This window comes from Saimiri boliviensis, chromosome 8, assembly GCF_048565385.1.
Source record: "Saimiri boliviensis isolate mSaiBol1 chromosome 8, mSaiBol1.pri, whole genome shotgun sequence".
NCBI lineage: Eukaryota > Metazoa > Chordata > Mammalia > Primates > Cebidae > Saimiri > Saimiri boliviensis.
In genome coordinates, this window is record NC_133456.1 from 64,478,406 (window position 1) to 64,503,467 (window position 25,062).

General features: G+C 37.8%; 1 protein-coding gene across 5 annotated transcripts in view; it reads right to left on the minus strand.

Annotated features, from left to right (window-relative positions):
• The window catches only part of CNTN3 (contactin 3), a 335,565-nt gene that overhangs the window by 150,580 nt on the left and 159,923 nt on the right, over nucleotides 1-25,062 (minus strand). For all 5 annotated transcript variants that reach the window (XM_039477684.2, XM_074404562.1, XM_074404559.1 and 2 more), the window contains one exon: nucleotides 7,554-7,649. In XM_039477684.2, coding sequence (XP_039333618.2) covers nucleotides 7,554-7,649 — 96 coding nt within the window. The remainder of the gene's footprint in view (nucleotides 1-7,553; nucleotides 7,650-25,062) is intronic.

Here is a 25,062-nt window from a genome sequence, read left to right on the forward strand (position 1 = left end):
CCTACACACATATTCGTGACTTCAAGATTTTGAAAAATGCTAATATTTTAAAGTTTATTTTAAATTTTTAAATCTTTTTTTTTTTTTTTGGAGTCTCACTCTGTAACTCAGGCTAGAGCGTAGTGGCACGATCTCAGCTCACTGACACCTCCGCCCGCTGGGTTCAAGTAATTCTCCTGCCTCAGTCCTCCCAACTAGCTAGGACTGCAGGTGCCTGTGCCACCATGCCCGGCTAATTTTTTTTTTTTTAATTTTATTTTAGTAGAGGGGGTTTCCCCATGTTGCCCAGGCTTGTCTTGAACTCCTGAGTTCAGACTATCCACACTCCTCGGTCTTCCAAAGTGTTAGGATTACAGGCATGAGTCACCACACCTAGCCTGTTTTAAAGTTTAACCACATGCAGAACAGTAGCAAAGGGTAGTTCAAGGAAAACTGTGTGCCTAAGAGGAAGCTGTATTGTACTTAAAGATTAAATTGTTTGGGAAAATTGTTGTTTTAAGACATAATCACATCCAGAAACACTAGTCCATGTATCTCACTGCCTTGAAGAAGTTTCTAGCAACTGGACAAGTCATGTGTCTCACTGCCTTGATGAATTCTCTAGCAACTGGACATCGTAGAGATGAAAATGCCTATTTAGTGCTTTTTCTTTATGTTCTCCCAGCTAAGCTACCTAAGCTGACTTCTGTTTTTCAGTCTATTCATCTTGGGTAAAGAAAAAAAAATAAAGATATTGATACAGAAGTTGTAAATCCCATGCCATCTGGGTATGTTGCTAACAGTTTTCACCTTTGTCACATCAGGGTTTACAAGGCAATTTTTAGCATAATGTCACTTCGGCCTCTATTACCTGCTGTTTGGCATCTCACATTCTCTTTTTTCTATCCCAAGGGCTATGTCGTCATAATAAGTGAATGGCAGTGTACAAGACTTTCATTTCAAGAATATGTGCATAGCAGTGATATGGAAAGCTAAATCAGAGACCAAAGTCATTTGCTGATTAAACACTGGGACAGACTCAAGCCTGTTTTCTATTCAGTAAATTTTTATCAGCTACTATTGAATAAAACTCATCTCTTTATTAACATGCATATATGTAATAACTTGATTAACCTATGAATTCCTGAGTAGTTAGTATTTATCATAAGGTGCCCTTGAACTAATCTTATGACCTTATTGATAACAGGGTAATTTTTCTCATGTATTTGAATGTCTAATAATTGTGTGGTGATATCAGCAACCGCATGGTAATTACATGAGCTCCCAGATTTTCATGCAACTGGTAACTGGATTAATAATTATGCTACAGACGATGCACGTCCAGTCTTTATTTCTGGCTTTTGATTTCCTGGTTTTCTAACAAATTTGGGGAGGTTAATTCCTCTTGCTTCATAGAGATACTGGATTGCTCTGCAGAGAGACCGATGACAAGGAAGTGACAAAAAATCACACGGAATGATGGGGAGGTAAGAACCCTCCCAGGTGACAGCAGTCTGTTGCTGTGAGGTTACAGGGATTCCTAGGGAAGTTCCTCATTGTCTCCCACCATAGAAGAATTTTTTATTCTCATAGTATCAGACAGATGGCAAATGCTATTATGCAAAGCTGCGCCAAGTTGCTGCCACATTCTTGTAAATTATCTACATAGATGAATTAAGGAAATATGAATAAAATAGGCAGTTTCCACACTTTGGGATCCTTATTGAGCCTTTTCCATATCTATCTTCCTAATCTAGTTATGGAGAACATCTGAGTTTCATCCCAAATAAACAAAAGAAAGTTACAAACTTACTGCTCTGAAAGAAGAGATTTTAACATAATTTTGCTATGAGTCAAAAATAGAAAAAGAACTACAACCTAGGAAATACAAAAAAAAGGTAAAAACAACTGCTGCCCATTAATAAACAGTTTTCCAATAGTTCTTAGAGAATATGTGGATGGCTAAAGAAAAAAAATAAAAGCAAAACCAAACAAAAAACCTTTGATGTTAGTCTCAAATCTGCAACCTTTCTAGTGCAGGACCCCTTGGAGTCCTGAAGTGTCCCTTGCAAGGAAAAGGCCAAAAGAAGTTGGGTAAAAGAAAGCTGTTTGGGGACACATCACATATGTCAATGATTAAAGGATGCATGACATACTGCAACCAATGTTTCTTTGTGTCTTGATATTTTCATCTCATTGTGATTAAGATAGTAAAAGCATGATTTTATTGAGATATTTGAAATATCCTCAGCTTTCAAAAAAACTAAAACAGCAAGCTGATGGAGAATCCCATCCACATATATTACAGGGTACCCAGTGTCATACAATTAACGTGAAAACCAGAAAAGTCTGTTTATGGTAAGGTTTTCTATGGATTGTTAGATCTCAACCAAGCCCATGTTAGAGACTGTATTTCACATCACACTGGGGAAGTGAGAAGTCATGGATAGAAGGTATGATCTCCTTTATACATGCGACTCTGGGACCTTTGTTAAAAGAGCAGCAGTGTTTCCTCAGCCCAAGGACTTAGAAAAGAAGAGCAAAAGTTTTATGAAACAATAAAAACATACAAATCAGTTGGAGACATAGAAGGCCACAATCAGGAGAAGAAATCAGGGTGACGAGCATCTTGAGTAAGACACCGTAAGCTTGAATGGGGAAAAAAAATGACATCCTCAGTGGGGAGGCAAAATTTTGGTTCTGAAGTGCCAGATGGATTCTAGTGTCTAGGCTGAGAAACGAGCTAGGGAAGAAGACGGAAATCTGACAGGGGAGAAGGAGGTAACATTAGTCCCTAGTCATAGAGACCTCACTTACCGGAAGAGATTGGTTAGGGCTTTGGAACCTAGAGTGGCCCAAGAATAAGCAGCATCAATTTCAAGGGAAAGCTAAAATCCAGCCTCTCAGACCCTACCCCAGATTCGCTCCATCAGAATCTGCATTTTACCAAGTCCCCAGGTGACAGATATGCAATTAAAGTCTTAGAAGCATGGGCCAGAGCATGCCTGAGTTGGGCACTTAATTAACTCTGGGGATATTTCTGCTAATGTGATTTGAAGCAGTGCTGATGTGTTAAACAACAGGATTGAAAATTAAAACCATAAACTCTGCTGCCTCCGATTTTGAAATGTCAGAAGCTTTTGGCTTAGGACAGTACCACTTCTGCTGAGGACTCTGTGCCTTCTCATATGGAGAATGGCAACAGGGTGCTGGTTTAGAGCATGCCATACTAGAAAGAGCCCTGGTCAAGAGGCAGAGCATCCAGGTTCTAGTTTTACTTCTTCATAGCTCTGTGATTTTAGGTTGGCTTTCTCCTCTTCTGCACACTTTGCAAACCCAAAGTGTAACCCCAAATAAAAGCTGGAAGGACTCAGTTTCTGGCCTCATCCCTCCTGTGTCATTTCCAAGCAGGAAGTCTGACTCAAGGCACGAGGCATTGGCAGGCTAAGAGCCCACACTCTTTGCATCTCCAGGACTCAGCTTCCAGACTCTACCTTACATTGTCAATCATCTTGTTCCTCACCATACTTTTACCCAAAAAGAGTCTCACTAGCAGGTAATTTCCACAAAGGACTAGAACACTGCTTGGCATCTAAGCAACATTCAACAAACAGAAGATAATACTATTGTGATTATTTTATTTTATTTATTTTTTTTTTGAGACAGGGTCTCGCTCTGTCACCCAGGCTGAAGTGCAGTGGTGTGATCCTGGCTCACTCCAACCTCCATAGATACGGGGTTTTATCATGTTTCCCAGGCTGGTCTTGAACTCCTGAGCTCAAGCCATCTGCTGCCTCAGCCTCCCAAAGTGCTAGGATTACAGGTATGAGCCACTGTGTCCAGCATGATGATGATAATAATGGTTACTACTATTATTATTACTGCTTTTCTTTGCCTACTCTGTTAGGATGATATAAGAGGGAATACAACAGATAAATAAAATATGATTGTGTCTTCAGTAATCAGAAAAATAAGAAATTTAAACATTTCTAACCACAGAGAAGGAACCAAGGAAAAATGAAAAAACATGAAGTGAATAAAGGTAATACAAAGTAGGGGAGACAGAGAAGGATAAGCGCATGTCCTGCAGGGACTGTGGGTCTTTGTGGGAAGAAAACCAAATGGACCACAGTGCAGGCCATGAGCTCTCTGATTAACCCTTCATTACTTGTATTCATATACCCTGGAGTGAGAGCTTCAGCTGCTGTCTGACCTGACTCACACCCTCTACTGACTTAAAGGCCATAATTCAAAAAGGTGATGAGGCAGGGCTGATACCAGCTGCTGTGGACACAGTTTACTCTGATCTGTCAATGCCCATGCCTGTCTGGTTGGCACCCAGGACATTTTCATTGTCAAATGCTTGTATCTCCACAAAGTTTCCAATGAACTCTCAAAAAGCATGTATAACTAGCCAAACTTAAAAACATATTCCATGTATTTCTTAATGAATGTGTTCATTTCTTCAACCAATATTTACTCTTTGTTACAAACCAGCCTTGTACTAGGCTCTTGGGTGCAAACACCAACATAGGCCTGTCCTCAAGGAGGTCATAAGCCAATGTGTCAAGACAGTGGATGTGAATTGTGAATATCTAAGCATTACAGACACTTAGATAAATGAGAATCACATTTTTTAGCATCTAAATCTACACAATCTGGAACTGAGGTTTTGCTCTCCGATGCATGCTCTGGGTTCTTATGGGTTACTGTCTGATACCTGGGAAGATTTCTCCTACTTCACCTCCAATCCTGTTTGACTTCCATTGTCATCCCAACCCAGTGTTTTAAAAATGAAAGGACTACTTGAAGTCACCAAAGGAAGAGAAATGTCAGGATGTCATTATTTAAGACAGGTGTAATGGGCTAACAGTTCTCCAAATTTATGACATTTGAATAGATTCATCTTTTGGGACATGTTTCATCCAACAGCTTACTAAGACATGTTCACTATGTGCATCCTTAGCCAACCAAAAAGTTCCTCCCTTCCAATCAGAGAATGTATCTAATCATAATGACAAAGAAAATCACTCAGTTGGAATCTTAAATTGGGTCAATACCTATAAAATTGATCACACCACCTACAAAACTGGTCACAACCAAGACTATCTAGCTATTATTTTATGTTAATTTGAGACAGTATAAATTTATTTTGATATTTCCTTTCTAGATGTAGTTTTATCAATTATTTATTTCTATCTAATACATCTTTCTTTTTTCTCATAATAATACACTTGTGCTGGAAACTGCTTCTTTCTCATTCTAGTGTTTGTCAGTAGGTGGAACTGTCTCAAGTCCTCAGCTGCAGGGCTCCCATAAACAAGGCTGATCCTAGAAGAATCAGGAGCCATAGAGAAATGGTGTCTGCTTCATTAGGATATTTAGCATTAAGGATCACAGAGCTTCAAGCTGCCAGAGGCCACCTTTGCCCCCCACAAGGAATCTACATGAGAATAGAGGCATTATTGAGAGAAGAAGAGTCAAGAAACACAGATAAGGCCCCACACGGTGGCTCAAGCCTGTAATCCCAGCACTTTGGGAGGCCGAGGAGGGTGGATCACAAGGCCAAGAGATCGAGACCATCCTGGTCAACATGGTAAAACCCCGTCTCTACTAAAAATACAAAAAAAAAAAAAAATAGCTGGGCATGGTGGCACGTGCCTGTAATCCCAGCTACTCAGGAGGCTGAGGCAGGAGAATTGCCTGAACCCAGGAGGCGGAGGTTGCGGTGAGCCGAGATCACGCCATTGCACTCCAGCCTGGGTAACAAGAGCGAAACTCCGTCTCAAAAAAAAAAAAAAAAAAAAAGAAACACAGATAAAAATGGATTGTTTATGGAATTAATTCAATCTCTAAATCCAACAGATTGGGTTTTCTGGGAGCAGATGCCTAAACAGAGTTTAGAATAAGAGCTTTTAAAATCAATGATCAAAACCCATGAAAGGAAGGAACTAGAATTCAACCAGGAAGAGAAAGAAACTGAACTATGATGTGGTTCAACAAAGGCATGGTCATCCTGACAAGAAACTGGATTAAATCAGAATTGCCCAGTGTTGCTCAGAAATGGTTGACCCTTCATATCCCAGTCTTGCTCAGTCACTAGACGTGGGCTTCCTCAGGAGGGGTATGACCGTGGGCAGCGGGGGCAGACCATGAAGGAGTGAGAGCTGGAGGCCATCCACTAACCCCACACCCCATGGCGAGGCAGCACATCCTTCTGGGTGGCCTATCTCTTTGTAAACTATGCAGTGCTACTAGAAGCCATTTGATCATCCCAGTTATGTGAGCCAGCAAATTCCCAATTTTCATCAAGTTAGATTGACGATACTGGCTGTTACTTTGTTTGCAATCAAGAGGGTCTATGTTTCCCTTCAAAGCTAAAGTTCTTCTGAAATGTCAAGATTCCAGCAATTATGTACACCCTTGAAATAAATTGGAGAACACAATTTAAACCCACAGCAGACAACGTGATAGCAATTCTACCTGTTAATCAAGCCCCAAGTCTACAGTCTCCAGATGGTTCATGAACTTCAAGGGGCCAGACCCTGAAGATGGGAGATGTCTGTTTTATTGGGCTGAGGGTTCGTGATCAAAATTGACAACTCGCTGGGTGGAAAGGACTGTACTTTGTATTTCACAGAACAAATAAAATCCAGCATGTTTTCCTCTGAATAAGTTTTACCATAATGAGAAGTAAACTTCTCAGTTTCGCTTCTGGTCAGAAAGATCCACTCTAACTTGTTTATCCCCCAGTAATTTTCATCCTTTCAATAACAAAATGTGTTTGTTTCTCTGAGAACAGTGATTTATTCATTAATAATGCCCTCTTTGTTCCTGCAAGTGACCAAGTTTGCAATAGTGAGCATGACAGGAAAATCAAACCAGCACCCCAGGCTCATACTGGGAAGCTAATTAAATTATGTTCATATCTGCTGAAGTTCATTTTCACTCTAGGTCACTATCTTGGTAAGCTTCTGAATTTCTAGTAATATTTCAATTTATATCACTATAACATAAAGTTTGCAATTTCAATGCCCCAATGAAAATGATGTGAATATACACACATATCATTTCTATGTGTGCATATATATATATATATATATATATGTATATATAATACATATATAAAGATGCTTAATGGCATATACTAATAAGCTTGTGCGTGCGTGTATGTGTGTATGTGTGTGTGTGAGAGAGAGAGAGAGACAGGGGGAGACAGACAGACAGACAAACAGCAAAGACTCCAATTTGACAGAGCATAAAACTAAAAAGCAAATAATAATGGTGTAGGATGAAGCATTGTTTAGCACCATTAGGTAACTGAAGCGAATGTGATCTCTCTCATCTTTAAAACCCTCCTTGTTGGAATGAGTCAATGAGTCAATTGCTTAGAAAATTCTCTGAATGGACTATTTTTTTGTCGAGTTCCTCATATTCCAACAAAGCTAACAGAATTGAATGCCCAGGTTATCAAGTTTCTCAGGGTAATTTACAGACGCAATAACAGTACACGCGCTGCAGGCCTTGCCCTGAACCTTAATAAATATGAAAAGCAGAAACAGAGCATGACTTACCTCCAGAGTGCGGCGGGGGGCCGCAGAGCAGCACAACTCCCTGGCCTTCACGCACGGAAACTGTACTCCTCATTTTGGTTTTAAAATTGTCAAGATCTGATTTGAAAACAAAACAAAACTGAATTTCAGAAAGGCCAATTAAATGACAATTTTACACTAAGACCTTCCTTTCTCTTAGAAAACAATTTTATTTTTTGCTTTTTTTCTTTAAAATTTATTTTTATTTATTTAAAGTTTCACATTTTATTTTAGATTCCGGGGGCACATGTACAGGTTAAATTGCGTGATGCTGAGGTTTGGGGTATGGTTGATCTCATCACCCAGGCAGTGAGTACAGAAGCCAACAGGTAGTTTTCTAGCCCTTGCCCCTCCCTTCAGCCCCACTCTAGTCATGCCCAAGGTCCACTGTTGTCATCTTTACGGTCATAAGTACCTAATATTTATCTTCCACTTGTAAGTGACAACATACAGTATTTGTTTTTCTCTTCCTGCATGGAAAACAATGTTAAAAATCTCTTTTCAAGAACCTAGAGAGAAGAACACTTGCTTTCAGATGGAAAAGCTGGATTCTGATTTCTTTATTAAAGTTTCTAGAAATTCAGCAATACAATATAAATATGCACCCACTAATCCCATGTTGCTGAAATAGTGTGAAAAACAGCATGAACTATCCAAAAGAAAAAGTGTATATTAGAAGGAACTAACCATACAATATAATTCAAAAAAGAAAATGAAATATCCTAAATCAAAAATATGCATAAACATAACTTTCACATTCGCCAGTGATTTGCCATATCATGAATACTTTTAACTTCACCTTGTAAAAATGACCAACTCTTCACGAATTTCCCTCCTAAAATATTCTATCATAAATAGCCAAAATAGCTTTTATTCTACCTATGATTATTGCTATTTACAAAAACATTTCAAAATATTCAGTTTCTGAGTACAAGTCCTATTTTTCCAAGATTCTGAAGGGCTCTGCAGAAGATATATTATCACTGGAAATTACCAAGAACATAGAATTCAAAGAATAACAGTAAATTAAATCTGCATATTCTCTTTTATTTATAGCTGTAAAAAATAAATTATTTTTATAATTACCCAAAGAATTTTTCAGGTATTTAAAAAAGTTAAAAAAAAATAGCAATCAAGGGCAAATACTATTTTGATTACCAGTGGTTATTTTTAGAGAACATTTAATTTCTTCCTATGACAATCCAGTACAGCAAATACTGATTCACTTTTTCCAACTTAAATTACAAGACAGACAAAATTCTACTGACTTCATTTTAAAAAGTGCTTTAGTCTAAAGGGAAAGAGGAAGAAAGATGTGTTTCTCTAAACTCTAACTTATAAAAAAAATGCTTGTGAATTACACAGTTAATATACTCTATGGTGTCACTTTCTGTATCAGAACAATTGTACTGTCAATTTCTGAAAGAATACATTCACTTCATAGCTCCTAAGGGCTGATATAAATTGCCTAAGTGGTGACTATACAGAGTGAAGCAGTATATGTATTTTAGAATACAACTTGGAGATTTTCAATTATTCTTTGAAAAATATAAAAAGCAAAATCATTATCTTGAAATTGATCAATCCAGAACCTGTAGACATTTATGGATATTCTAAGCACCACTAAGCAGGATATCAGAGAGAAATAAAAGGGCCTATGTGTTTTATGTTATTGTTACTGAAAAACACTATTAAATTACTAGGTTATAAATATGGAATAATTTGATTCAGCAAAACTCTCCTATATGTGCCCAGAAAAGAAGAAAAAACAGTTGATGGACTTACTTTAATGACAGGCTAACCAAAAGAAATGATAAAATAACTTAGCCCTGCATCACCTTAAATATAAAACTAAAATGCAACATTCTCAAAACACTAAGGCTTTTGGAATGTAACAGTTGGAACCACAAAACTGGACCATCCAAATGTTTCCCAATGGCTCAGTGGGGCAACATATCATATCAGAATGTAGTTTATACGTGGAGTTTCCAAAGATTATTTTTTAATGATCAAGTATGTATAATCATTGCTGCCTTCCTGTCCAATTCCTTAACTTCTGCCACATAATTTCACACTATAGAAGTTTTCTATCACTCATTTTAGCTAGAATGCATAAAAAAGTATAGAATAGTTCTACAGAAACCAGTAATGTCTCCTCCAAAGGTAAAATCTCTTTTGCCTAAGCGCAAATATAGCCTGGCACAGATCTGCCCATTGGTCTGGATACATGCACTGACACTCTTTCTGCAGTGCACGAGTGCAAGGTATATTGTTCTGGATATCTAATATGGCCAGTTAATGGACATAGCCTGAGGAAACAAAGAAAAATAACTTACTTGTAATGGCACATTTTAAGTGGCACTTTGCTGAAAAGGTGGTAAGGACACAGAGGACTAAATAGTTAATCTACAGGTTTGACCAAGGCTTTAACAAGCAGAACCTGGCCAAGTAGATGGAGAGTAGTAGCAGCAGTCATGGGGCCAGGGTGGGCACTTTTTTGAGGCAGATGGAGCAACATAGATGCATAAGAACATAAATGTTATAGTCAAGGTATGCCGAAACTCTTCTCCTTTTGTTGCAACACTAGGAACTATGAGAAAAGAGTAGTGTCAGTGTCTAAAAAGCTTCAGACCTTTAAGATATCTAGTGGAAGATTGTATGTGTCACCCAAATGTAACTCAAGCTACGTATGGTCAAATTTTGGACTTTAAATGATAAAGAACACCTGCAAGTAACTACAGCTAACATCATATTTAATGGTGGACGGCCAAGTGCTTTCCCCCCAGCATCAGAAATACAAGGGATTTAAGCAGGTCACAGTATACAATTTCTACATACTAACAATAACCATGCAAAAATCAAATTTAAAACTCAAATCTACTCATAATTGTTCCAAAGAAAATACTCAAGGTATACACATAGCAAAACATTGTAAAAGATCTGTATCCTGAAAATTAGAAGATGCTAATGAAAAAGTAAGCATTAAAGCAAAGACCTAAATAAATGGAGATACATACAATCTACGTGGATTGTTAGATTCAACATAATTGCCGCTCTCCCCAAATTAATACACTGTCATATGTTGCAGAACGACATTTTGATCTGTGCTGAACCACATATAAGGCCAGCTCATATATACAACAGTGACATCATAGCCATCATGAGTAGTAGTGAAATACATTACTCCCGTGTTTGTGGTACTGGTGTACATACATGATGTTTGATGAAATCACCTAATGATGCATTTCTCAGAACATATCCCTGTCGTTAAGTGACATATGAGTGTATAAATATAATTCTAATCAAAATATCAGTATAATATTTGGTTTGTTTTTTTTTTTTTGTAGATAAACACAAACTTATTCTAAAATTTATATGTAAAGGCACAGTCCTTAAAATGCCTAAAACAATCTAGACTAAAAACAAAGCAAGAAGACTCACTCTGCCTAATATTGAGGCTTATAATATACCTACAGTGATCAAGACTGTATGATAGTCACAGAGGGAGAGGCACATAGATCCATACAGCAAAATAGAGAACACGGAACTAATCTCACAAACATGGGCTCAGCTGCTTTTTGAAAAATGCAATTCAAGGGAAAAAGAGGAAAAAAAAATCAACCTAGACTTTACTCAGTTTAAAAATCAACTCAAAATAGACCACAAACCTAAATGTAAAACATAAAACTATAAAACTTTTATTTAAAAAATACTGGAAACCATCTTTGGGATCTAAGGCTAGGCAAAGAGTTTTTAGACTTGACACCAATTGAATGATCTTTAAAAGGGAAGACTGATAAACTAGACTGCATCGACATTTCAAACTTCTGCTCTGTGAAAGCTCAAGTGAAGAAGATGAAAAGAAAAGCTACAGACTGGGAAGACATACTTGAAAACCACTTACCCACTAAAGGAAGTATAGCTAGAATAAGTAAGACTGCCCAAAACTCAATAGTAAAAAACACACTATTCCATTAGAAAATGGGAAGAAGACACACACACAAACAGTTCACTGAAGAGAAAAAACAGATGGATAATAAGGATGTGAAAAGATGTTCAAAATCATTAGACATCAGGGAAATGCAAATTAAAACTACAATGAGATATCACTCTGCACCTACCAAAATAGCTAAAAACAAAAAACAAAATGGTGACAGCAGTCAATCTTGGGGAGGATGTAAGGAGACTGGATTATTCAGACATTGTCTTCTTAAATGTAAAATTTCAAAGCCACTATGGAAAATTTTTACAGCTTCCTGTAAAACTAACCACACACAACTACCATATGACCAGCGACTTCACTCCTGGACATTCATCCTAGAGAAATGAAGACACTTGTTCACACAAAAACCTGTACATGAAAGTTAACAGAGCTTTATGTATAACAGCCCTAAACTGGAAACAACCCAAGTTTCTTCAATATGTGAATGGCTAAATGCACATTTCATACCATGGAATGCTACCCTGCAACTCAAAGCAATGAACACTTGATACACCCCTCTTTGATGATCTTCAGGAAATTATGTTGACAGAAATATGCCAGTCCGGAATGGTTATTTACTATATGATTCCACTTAGGTAAAATTTTTAAAAATTCTTCCATAATACTACCTTAAATGTCTTTAATGTTTAATGTTGAAATGCTTAGTGATTGGTAGTTACCAAATTAAATCATTACCTGAACAGTGTAAATGACAAGACTGCCTTTGAAAGAATCGGGTCACTGCCAATAAAAGAAAGTTGTGCACTGCCAGCAAAAGCTAAGAAAAAACTCAATGAACATACCCAGAAAAGCAATCAAAATCAAGACTGCAATTCAGTTATGGTTTTCACCCCTATATCTACAGTATCAGGTGCTATAAGTCAGAGTGTCCAATCTTTTGGCTTCCCTAAGCCACACTGGAAGAAGAATTGTCTTGGACCACACATAAAGTACACTAATGATAGCCAATGAGCTAAAATAATCACAAAAAATACCACAATGTTTTATGAAAGCTTATGAATTTTTGTTGGGTTGCATTCGAAGCCACCATGGGCAGCAGGTGGCTTGCTATAAAGAAATTCCTGGCTGGTCACGGTGGCTCACGCCTAAAATCCTAGCACTTTGGGAGGCCGAGGTGGGCGGATCACGAGGTCAAGAGATCGAGACCATCTTGGTCAACATGGTGAAACCCCGTCTCTACTAAAAATACAAAAATTAGCTGGGCATGGTGGCGCACATCTGTAGTCCCAGCTACTCGGGAGGCTGAGGCAGGAGAATTGCTTGAACCCAGGAGACGGAGGTTGCGGTGAGCCGAGATTGCGCCATTGCACTCCAGTCTGGGTAACAAGAGCGAAACTCCATCTCAAAAAAAAAAAAAAAGAAAGAAAGAAAAGTAATTCCCATGCAATGATTCAGTTTCACAATCAAGTGGTAAAATTTCAATTAGTTGATAAATCTCATTAAAGCATGCCCACTACAAAAAGAAAAAAAAACAGTTCAATGAATGACTACACCTTTCTTCCTGCATTATGGCACGTGCAGAAGCACTGAGAAGATCTCCTAAATCTGAATATTAGATATAAATAACCGACTCTTAGTTATCTTCAGTATCAGCATGTTCAAAACTCAATCAATATTTCTTTGTCTATTCCCCAACACCCAAATTCAAAGTGTCTCTTCCTTTTTTGTTCCCTTTGTTGCTAGTCCAATTCTCAAAACATTTAATTACACAGTAAGCTCCTAAGGAAAAACCCTCCCATGGCAAAGTGTATGTTAGGAAAATAAAACTTTTCCCTTACGTAAAAATAATAGCTTATTCAACAAAAGTTAGTGTTTTAGTTTGGTTTCCTCCAAATCAGAGCCTCAAAAAAGACTTGGGTGACATAGTTTATGTGGGGAATGATCTTAGAGGCAATGGGGAATACATGGAGGAAAATTCAACATCGGGTCATATTATTGAAGCTGCTACTGCAGGCATTGAGAACTTGATTTCAAATGAATCTGTGACAAGCCTACAAAATGCCATCCAGAATCATCTATTTGAAAGATGGGAGTTGGGGGTATATATAGGCTCCCAAACCCAATAGTGGAGGAATTTCCCTGGAGGCAACAATTTCCTCATCTCCATCAGAGCTTCCACCATGAACCTGCAAAGAACTGTCTACCACCTATGAAATGCTTAGGAGGTGCACATCAGAGTTGTGATACAGGCCATAAAAATGTCTACCATAAGCAATTTTTTTCCTTAAGGCTGAGCCTTTTGAGAGATTTTAAAACAGGTGTGTACTGTGAGTCTCCAAACAGAGACTGAAGTATTTCGTATATTTCTAAGCCTATTAGGAAATATAGCATAGCATTTAATAAGATCTTAACATCCTCAGGATCTGTAGTTTTGTTCTGAAACACAATGTGGAATATGCAGGCACTGGGTGGACCCTAAGTATACTGTACAAGACCTTTCCACATAGGTATTTCATAGTTCAGCTTCACCTCCCTCCAGCACTGTCAACTCCCAGCCACATACAGTAAAGCAGCAACAAACTTTTGGTTTTCCCCAAGCACAAAAATGCTAGCCCATGCCATGCACATAAGGTTCCCACTCCTTTACTGACACAGAAGACCTTTATTTCTCTTCCAAACCATCTTTGGCCGCATTCCCTTTTTGAAACCTTTGAAATTATCTGTTATTGCATCTCTGTATTTTCTATACTTTTAAGATTTCCCACCTTGTTCTTCTATTCTGGGGGCTCTGCCAGGATTAAAGCCTTGTCATTTTCATCTTTCTATTTCTAGACTGTTACATATTTCCTGGCATTGTGTAGGTTGTCAAAGAATGTCTGAAACAAGCATCCATCATCTCATTTTCCTTAAGATCTCCATCATGGGTCTTCCCACCTAAGTTAAATTACTGCTGTCTGTGTTGCAGCTTTCCTAACTTTCAACTAGTGAAATTTAGAAAGGGAACACAGGCATTGGAACATTAGGACCTTCTGACCATAATCCAGGTCTGCAGGTCTACAGGTGTCACTTGACTGCCCTGTGCCTCCATGCATTCCATTTGAAAAGTGGGCACAATATCCATCCATCCATCCTTTGAACCTCACAGGGCTTTTCGAGAGAGGAACCTTAGCATCTCAGATCCGTAAGCCTTTTGAAAAATGAAAACAATTATGCAAGAACAAGGTTTCATTTTTCCTTTTGAGGGTCTAGTTTCATAACCATTTCTGTTTCAAACTCCCTTTTGTCTTCCATACAGTTTTTCAAACATGCACAGTTCACCATATCTTAAAAATAAACACACCTTCCAATGATCTCATGCTCAGCTTTTCTGAATAATCTCTACCTCCCACCCCCAGAGGTCCATGGACATCTGTTTCCTTTCACTTTCTAACTTAAGTTGAAGACAAGTCTTTGTCCTGTGGAGTCAGACAAATCTAGGTGAAATCCCTTGTATGACTCTTTCTAGTTATTTAACCAGGGCATATTACTTCATTTGTTGATTTACAGGTTCCCCATCAGTAATTTGAGGATAATGACAGCCATTATCTCTGCTATTGTTGCAAGGAAGATATAAGACAACTTGTGCAAATTACTTAAAACAGTGCTTAATTTATAAATGTTAAATAAATGATACCTACTATCATTTTTCTTTACATTCTTTCAGGAAACTCATCAAGTCTCAAGATTCTACCACTATGTAAATATCAATGATAATGTCCATCAAATTTTGATTCAATATATACATTTTCTGCATGCCTTCCAAATATTTTTTGGATGTCCAATTGCCATCTCGTATTTGACACTGCATTTTCCTATGTGCTTGGAGTTTCCTCTAATATATTTCCTCTTCCAATTTCCATCTTATTATTCTCTAAAAGACTCCCACAATCAATCTGGCTCTTCCCCTCACCACCACATTTGCTCACTACATTAAATTTGATAAGGTTAATTGTTCTGTAAAACCCAGCCTCTCTCTTCCCATTTCTCTCTGATTTTGCACTACCACCATATTAATTTTACAGGGACTATTTAAATTAAATTAAATAAATTAATTGATTTTCGAGACAGGGTCTTGCTCTGTTGTCTAGGCTGGAGTGCAGTGGCACCATCTCAGCTCACTGCAACTTCTCCCTTCCAGGCTCAAGAGATTTTTGTGCCTCAGCCCCCTGAGAAGCTGGGACCACAGGTGTGTGCCAACACGCCCAGATAGTTTTTTGTATTATTTTGCAGGGATTAAGTTGTTCCATGTTGCCCAGGCCAGTAATGAACTCCTGGGCTCAAGTGATCAACTTGTCTCAACCTCTTGAAATGCTAGGATTACAGGCATGCACCACCATGCTCAGCCTGGACCTATTGTATAATGCAGATTCAGCTGTCATGTATGAAGCATATGGCCCCGTATGCTTGTCTGGCTTTTACACCTTAGCATTCCAAGTATCATAAGAGTATGCTTCTTCAACACTGAGTAGATGGAGATATGAAGGAGTTAATGGAAGGATGATTTTGCTAGACATGTGATAGAAATTTTCTTGAATTTAACTCATTTACTTTTCACAAAAGTTCTATTAAAAAAGCATTAACTTTGCATTTTCTAGAAAACTGTGGCTGAAAGCTATTTTGGAATATGACTAACATGATGCAATAACTGATAAAGCTGAGATCATGTCCAGTCCCACTGATTTCAAGTCCAGTTCTTTGTATCATGCAGTAAGTCCATCCAACCCTCAGGCTGGTCTCCTCACCTACAGTTTCTCTCCTCCCATCCAATCCATCTATTCTCTACATACAGAGTTCAGTTTTCTTTATAAAACACACCCTCAGTTTCCAACACCTGCTAAAACACATATATACATTTCCCACTGCCAAGACGATAAAGTCCACATTCTCTGTCTTAACATTCATTCAGCTATTCAACAGATGTGTATGCATATGCATGTGTACGTGAGGTCTACGCCTAGGTTCCAGGTATTTGGACAAGAAAGCATGGTCTGCCACTTGGAGTATTTCTGATTCTCTTTGCTTATGCTCTATCCTTCTCTTTCCAACTTACGTTTACTAATAATCCTCAAGGTCTAATTAAAAATACTCCTCCTATGTGAAAGATACCCTCTCTGAACAGTTTGGATGTTTATGGAAACTGCATTTTAGGTTGGTCTGCTCAGTAAGACTAAGGCTGAGGGCATGCTCCTCCTCCAGCTCTCCTTTCTGACTTCCACAGACCTCACAGCACACCTAGCCAGTACAGATGGCCGGAACTTAAGCAGTACAATCCATTCCTTCTATGGTACTGTCAGCTGTCCAGGACAAACAGAATGCTTGCACCTGGTAACTACTCTCTAGCAAGCCCTTCTGCTTTCATCGTTTCAGTTAGATATATTTGCTAACAAAACTAATTATACAAGTAACAATTTCACTGAAATTGTTATGAGAAAAATACCAAAAAGTCGACGAAATATGAATATGAAAAAAGGAAACTGTTGTTTATATAAAAACAAATATAAAGGCTTTTGAAAAGCTCAATAAAGGAAATTCACCCTTCCTCTCCCCAAAACTGGTGCCAAATTAGATAAAATAGATTGGGCAAGATAACCATAAAAGCTTTGAAAATACAAAACAAAAATATTCATTCTATTTATTCTATTTCTGCACCCAGGTTGTTTCAGAAATATTTTTAAGTGATAACTCAAATGCAAAGAAAAATAGCAATTGGAAATCACAGAAAATTCATAATGGGTGTGGTTTATAGAGATAATACAGTGAACTCCTACTGTCCAATACTTTCTCAAAAAAGAATTCTTGTCACATTACAAAACAAAAAACATGCAGAGTTGCATATTCAAAGCAACAATAACTTGTTTATGGTATTTATATACCTTTTAAAATGATTACCTGTTTTAAAATAATTTTTCACATAACAGTCCAAGTACTGGTTTTGACTATATCAAATAAGAAAGCCCTTTCTGTACTTAGAAAAAAAAAACGGCTTGTTTGCTAACTCAAACAAATAAAATTAAAAACCATGTTTCTGCTATTGACAATTTGGCTCTTCTAAGGTGTCTCTTCTAGGAAAAACACATAACAAAAACAACAAAATATCTCCCCATTTGATTATGGATGTTAGTTTTACCTACAATACTAAAGTTTTAAACATGAACAGTTAATACAAACTGAAAAGTAAAATAAATCCTTGCTTTCTCAAAAGTTTCTTATACTTCAAGTGTGTGTGTGTGTGTATGCGTGTGTGTGTGTGCGTATTTCAAGTATATATATATTTCAAGAAAATATATATATATTTCAAGTGTGTGTATATATATATATATATATATATATATATCCCTAGAACTTTTCCATCAAAACTACACTTTTTTAAATCCCATTTTTATGGCAAGAGCAGGAATCACATCTTTGTTTTGAAATGAAGATCTCCAGGTGGTTTGAGATAATTCAGAAAATCTCTGTGAAAAGTACCTGTTAAAAGTCAATTGATTTCAATGAGGCAACAGAAAAAGCCAGTGCTCTTTCATAAAGTATTATCAAATAAAGAAAGCTGTATTTTCAAGACTATTACACAACATCATATTTCAAAAACCAACCACTGTACTGGGTATGCCATAGAGGAGTTGTAACCATAAGATGTACTTTGTCTTCTCACTTAGTAACATCTCCTTTCCAATTTGGAAATAAAGAGATCATATAAAATGACATTAGCTGAATATGGGAACAAATTATACCACTTCAATGCAGTTATCTTAATTATGTACTCAAACATTTTTAAGAGGTTTTTAATAGTCTAGCTTAAAATGTCTTAGTGGTTTCTTCAGCAAAGAATTTGCAGTTAGACTTCAGGGGTAATACCTACCACAAAAACTAGCTCTGTGATTTTGCACAAATTTCATAGACTCTTTAATGCTTAGGCTCTTCGTCTGAAAAAATGCAGATAAGATAACCTGTGTCAGAGGCCAGCTAAGAGGATTATATAAGAAAATAAATGCAACGTTTTTGGAATACAATGGGTGCTCACTAAGTGTTAGCATGTTGCTCCCCATCTCCAGGCAAAGATAAGCTCTAAGTCTTTTCTTAGCCACCTCTATTCAGACTTATTTGTCATCCAAGCCCAGCTTAATTATTGCTTTCTCCTTTGAGGCCTTCAACAATGACTCCAGTTTACCTGTATTTATCCTCTTGCTTTCATAGGCATGTCTGTTTCTCCAAGAATACCATAATTTCTATTCCTTCCCCATAGTTAGTAGAGTAGCTGTTTAATAGTTGTTGAATTCAACACTACAGTATTAAAACTCCTGATATTTAGTATCTGTGTTTGGCTGAATATGTTAGTCATTAAGGCTGTTTAGAAATTTCATAAAGTAGTTGCTTTTAAGACGTGATTTTTTTCAATGAATATAAGATGCTACATTATAAGTTGACTTCCATTCATCAAAGCAATATTGAAAAACAAAAATAAATTCGCATATGCAATAATTCTCCTAACTCAACCCAAGAATATTGAACATAGATTCTTCACCCTTACTTGCAAATAGTTCATTTTTTAACACTTCACCATGCAACAACACAGTTCCAGAGTAATAGCATAGTTCACAGGTGGTGAGAACTCCTGCGATCTGGCATTCAAAGAGTACACTTTTTATATAGGAAGAATCTAATTAGGTTTCTTTTTTTCTTTAGTGGCATGATAACTCACACTGAAAATTTTCATCAAAATAAGAGAGAGAGGGACATCAAAGATTATTTTACGAAGTATCTGAAAAAAATGCTTCTTTAATTCAAGTAAAATGGAGATTACTTTTTAAAGGATCAGTGATGACTTAAATATGTACAATCAGGCTGGGAGTGGTGGCTCATGCCTGCAGTCCCAGCACTTTGGAAGGCCAAAGCGGGTGGATATCTTGAGGCCAGGAGTTCGAGACCAGCTGGCCAACATGGCGAAACTCCATCTCTACTAAAATTACAAAAATTAGTCAGGTGTGGTAACATGTGCCTGTAATCCCAGCTACTCAGGAGGCTGAGGCACAAGAGTTGCTTGAACCTGAGAGGTGGAGGTTGCAGTGAGCTGAGATCAAGCCACTGCACTCCAAAAAAAAAAGTGAGGGGATCATCTAAAGTTGCCTATATTTCATCTTGTATGATACTCAAAAAAATCTTTGAAATAGGCAATATTGTTACTGTTATTCCAAATTTTTACATGAGGAAACCAAGGCCAAGAAATATTAGATTTTGCCTAAAATCACACTGCTGGTTAAGCGTCAGAGCCAGGCTGATGGCACATCCTCTTTCTAAGAGGGAGGAAACAGAGAACCATTACAATCAAATTACAGCTTAAGGTCCTGACTCCTTTTCATTCCTTAGAAACTTTGCCTAAAAACGGTGAAAAAAGATAATATGTCCAATTTCAAAGTCGTATTTAGGTATGTTCATTCTTTTAATCATTCACTCATTTATTTAACAACTTTTATTAAGTGCCTACAAAGCTTAGTGAAAAAAGCCCATGTTGTGACATTGTGAATCTGGCCAACTGGTTCCTTAACCATGCAGTTCCTTGGTTTCTCTTTCTCAGCACCTAGGAACAACACCTACCCAGGTACCCTGTGACGTTTGATACAAAGACCCAAGGCAATGATAAATGAGACAAAGCTTTTAAAATGCATATGACAACACCATATTTGGGTATAACTGGCTTCATTAATTATCACTTTCTATAAACCTATGTACCTGTATGTTTTTTTTTCAAAGTATTGTATAATATTCTGCAGTGCTTTTGTTGTTTAGTACCCACCTACCCCACTAACTAGAATGTTAGCTTCACAAAACCGTGGACATTTTTCCAGATCATTCTTATATGCTGAGCACAGAAAACACTGCTTTGCACATATTATATATTAAGTTCATAAACAGATGTATTAAGTGATTTCACTAAGAGATCTCACTCTCTTATACCCCTATATTAACCTTACATGAGACAAGTAATATATGTCCATTGGTGGGAGATTAATAATATCTTAGATCATAGGCAGGTGTTGAACACTGAGAACACATGGACACAGGGAGGGGAGCACTACACACTGGGGTCCACTGGGGGGAAATGGGGGAGGGACGGGGGGGTGGAGAGGTAGGAAGAGATAGTATGGGGAGAAATGACAGATACAGGTGAGGGGACGGAAGGCAGCAAACCACACTGCCATGTGTGTACCTATGCAACAATCTTGCATGTTCTTCACATGTACCCCAAAACCTAAAATGCAATAAAAAATAAATAAATAAATAAATAAATAAAGGGAAAAAAAGAACGAACAAACAAACAAACAAACAAAAACATTAACTGTTACCCCATGCTATGCTGGTAAAACATTAAATAATAATAATAATAACAATAATATCTTAGATCACTACTTTGCATAGTTGATTTCTGTTCTTCTACTAGAGATCTCTTGAATCACAAATTCAAAGCTTAAAAAAAAATCTCCCTTAATATATAACGGTGGGATGTAGAAAAATGCACATACAGTGAGCCTTCTGTATCCATAGGTTCTCTATTGGAGGAGGGAACTAACTGTGGATCAAAAATATTTGGAAAAAAATGTATCTATACTAAATATGTGTACTTTTTTTCCTGTCATTCTTTTTTTTTACTTTCATTCTGGGATACATGTGCAGAATGTAGAGGTTTGTTACACAAGTAGACATGTGCCTTGTGGTTTGCTGGACCTGTCAACCCACCATCTAGGTTTAACAGTCCAAATGTATTACGTCATTATTCTTCAAACAATACAGCATAAATGTAATGCATTTACAAAGCATTATATGATTACATGAACATCCCTGGATTCTGATATCCATGAGAGTCACAGAATCAATCCCCCATAGACACCTAAGGATGACTACATTTACCCCTAACTTTAACATTGGCTGAGACTTACTGTGTCATGTATCTGAACTTCAAAATTTTACAAACAAGTAGTAGTTTGTAAGTAGTTTATAAGTTATGAGGAATAACTAAAATTATATTTTTAATGTGACTTCCTGCTAGCTGTCATGAAGTAAGCCTTTAAAAACATCTAACCCAGAAAAAAACTCACCAACCTAATACTAAGATTTCTGAGAAAAGAAAGTCATATATTTTATCATGTTAACACCATACCCCAAAATAAACTAAAGCATAATAGATGAATATAAATATTATGATAGCCTCCTTGTTCCCATGGAAACATCACTATCAATATACCTCTGAATATGCATTTGCCTTTTCTCTGGGTAAGCAAACAAACACAAATTCATACTACTTGTTTTCTTTATAGGTTGTATCTGAGATCCAGAATAAGCATAGAGCACGAGTACAACCAGTGCAACTTTGTACTTCGGAAATGCCTTACGCAGGATGCTGGTTGACACATGGATACATTAGTTTGGTAGAACACCACCCTTTGGTACTTATGAAGCCCTTGAAAATGGTTTCTTAGTTTAAATTTTTTAAGTGCAAAAATGTATACAAATTAGAAAACAATTATGGCAAATGTGCTGATGCAGAGAGTAAAATGACATGAAAATGGGACAAACATAAACATATTTCTGTTGGAATAAATGTACCAACTTATTAAATGGGTTATATTATCCTTTGGCTCTATTTGTTTATTGAAAATGCCAGAAACTGGCCGGGCGCGGTGGCTCAAGCCTGTAATCCCAGCACTTTGGGAGGCCGAGGCGGGTGGATCACAAGGTCAAGAGATCGAGACCATCTTGGTCAACATGGTGAAACCCCGTCTCTACTAAAAATACAAAAAAAAATAGCTGGGCGTGGTGGCACGTGCCTGTAATCCCAGCTACTCAGGAGGCTGAGGCAGGAGAATTGCCTGAACCCAGGAGGCGGAGGTTGCGGTGAGCCGAGATCGCGCCATTGCACTCCAGCCTGGGTAACAAGAGCGAAACTCCGTCTCAAAAAAAAAAAAAAAAAAAAAGAAAATGCCAGAAACTGCAAAACCGGCGGAGAAATGCACTCCATCAATCCTATGTATAAAACTGTTCTCTATAAAATAAATTATCTTTTGCATTTAGCCAACATGACAAATTAGTTTACCATTCTCATAGAAACTATTTCTGTAAAAGTATAGACTCCATAAGCTTGACTTTCTACACATAAAGATCTCTATGTTTCTGTTCCACTCAATTTTATTTTTTAGCATAACTATTACACGATGAGGTAGGAACCTTTTACAGTAAAATAGATTGAAAACTAGGTTCTCCATTTAACCCATTCTGCCTTCTGAAATCTCCCCTTGATATGCAGAAATCTAATTGTTAGATGACAAGGTAACCTTGTAAATGAACAGGTAAGTGCATGCAAGTACACACACACACACATACACACACACACACACACACACACACACACACACACACACACACACTATTTTTAGATCCCATGTGCTAAGAGTTATTTATAGTCATGGGGGCCCACCCCCATAAATCAGTCTCTTCTCTGGCTAAATGCCTCCAGTAATTTTCTCTTTTTCTAATCTAAGGGTCATCACTAAACATGCCAGCTCTGCTTGCATTTGGACATCACTGTGTCTGCTGCTGATTATATCCTTCCTTCCTCATTTTTATCCAATAATAGCCCATTTTAGTCACACTTTTAAAAATTCTGTTTCATGATGGACTTCTCCCTCTGCCTTCCAACCCAATAAAAATAATTATTTTCTTTTAAGGTCTAGCACATTTTTTTTATTGTTGTTTATTCCTTAGAAGAAACAAAAACATGGATTTTTCGTGGATAAAATTAATTACCTAATTTTTCTCTTACATGTATTTCTAAAATCCTTGTCTTCCTCTTTACCTGATTTTCACAATCTTAATTCAGATGTATATCCCTTCTATAGGGACTAGCTAACATGCAAGCCTATGTGTGAGTTCCTCAATTGCTCCATGGGTGCTGCAAAGGTGCAGCAACTATGATGATGGTTCACATTTAATTGGATCTTAGTAAGTGCTAAATACTTCTTTGCATGAGTTAATTCATCGCATGACTCTCACAGCAATCCTGGTAGGAGGTACTTTTATTTTTCTCTGCTTTGGAGATTAAACTGAGGTATAATCCCATCAGGTGACTTGTCCAAGGTCACACAGTGACACATCTGGGACTTAATCCCATACAGTATGGCTCCACAGCCCACGCTCTTAACCAATATGCTTATAGACTCAATATCTGCCTTCAATGAGGATCTTACAAAACAAGATCCCTGCATTCAGTTCCTCTGGATTCTATACTTATCTGCATTCAGGTTTAACCAGAAAGGCAAGTGGGAAGGCCTTAGAGTGGAGAAGGAAAGGTCAACCTTAAGAAAGATAGTAGCAGCTTTAAGGAGAAGGTCCTGGGTTTGGAGGAGTAAAGAAAGGCACAGACCAAGCAATTCATCTGCCAGAGCCAGAGCTGTAATTCTGGAGCAGTCCCTAGTCTGTCTGGCTTTATTTTTCCTTCTGGGCCCTCGGATCCTTTCTGTCTCTCCACCCACTTCTTGCTTCATTCCAGTGATGAGCACTCAAGTCCAAACATGCAGCCTATGCACAGATGAAAACCTGTCCTTCTGGCCGATCTCCTCTTCCTCCCATCCCGTCCGGCTGTAGCCAGATTCACCTTCCTTACTCACCTGCTCAATCCTGCCACTCCCCTCTTCGGTGGCTCCCCACCACCCTCAAGATGAACCCAAACTCTTTCACATGCTGATGTCGTTTAGAAGGACCTGGGCCCCACCCTTCTCTCTGCACCATCTCCTCATCGCCTGCCACACATCTGCACTTCAGTCAGATAGAAGTCCTTTCTCTCTGTGGCACAGGGCATACTGTTTTCTGTTTTTCAGGCCTTCCTTCCTCTACGCTTTCCACTTAGTTAACAACTATTAACCTCTCAAGTCTCACCTTACCGGTTGTTCCCCCCAGGAGGTCTTTGTTAATAGATTCCTTATCATAGCATAGTATTTTTAAGTACTTTGTGAGCTTCTGAGGATGAAACTCTTGGTAAAGACCCAATACTTAGTGGGTGGTGCATCAGTTTTCCAGGGTTGCCATAGCAAGTACCATAAACAAGGTAGCTTAAAACAACAGAAATGTATTTTCTCACAATTCTGGAGGCTGGACGTCTAAAATTAAGGTGTTGATAGGATCATGCTCCCTCTGAAACCAGAAGTGGGATTCTTCCATGCCTCCTTCTAGCTTCTGGTAGTTGCTGGCAAACTTTAGTGTTCCTTGACTTGCAGATGCAACACTACAATCTCTGCCTCCACTGTCATATAGCATTCTCCCTGTGTGTCTCTGTGTTTACACGGATGTCTTCTTATAAGGACATCAATCACATTGGATTAGTGGCCCACCCCACTCTACTATGGCTCATCTTAACTACTTATGTCTGCAACTACCCTATTTCCAAACAAGTTCCCATTCTGAGGCATTGGGAGAAGACTTCAACATGTCTATTTTTTCATGGGGTTTGGGGGCATAATTCAA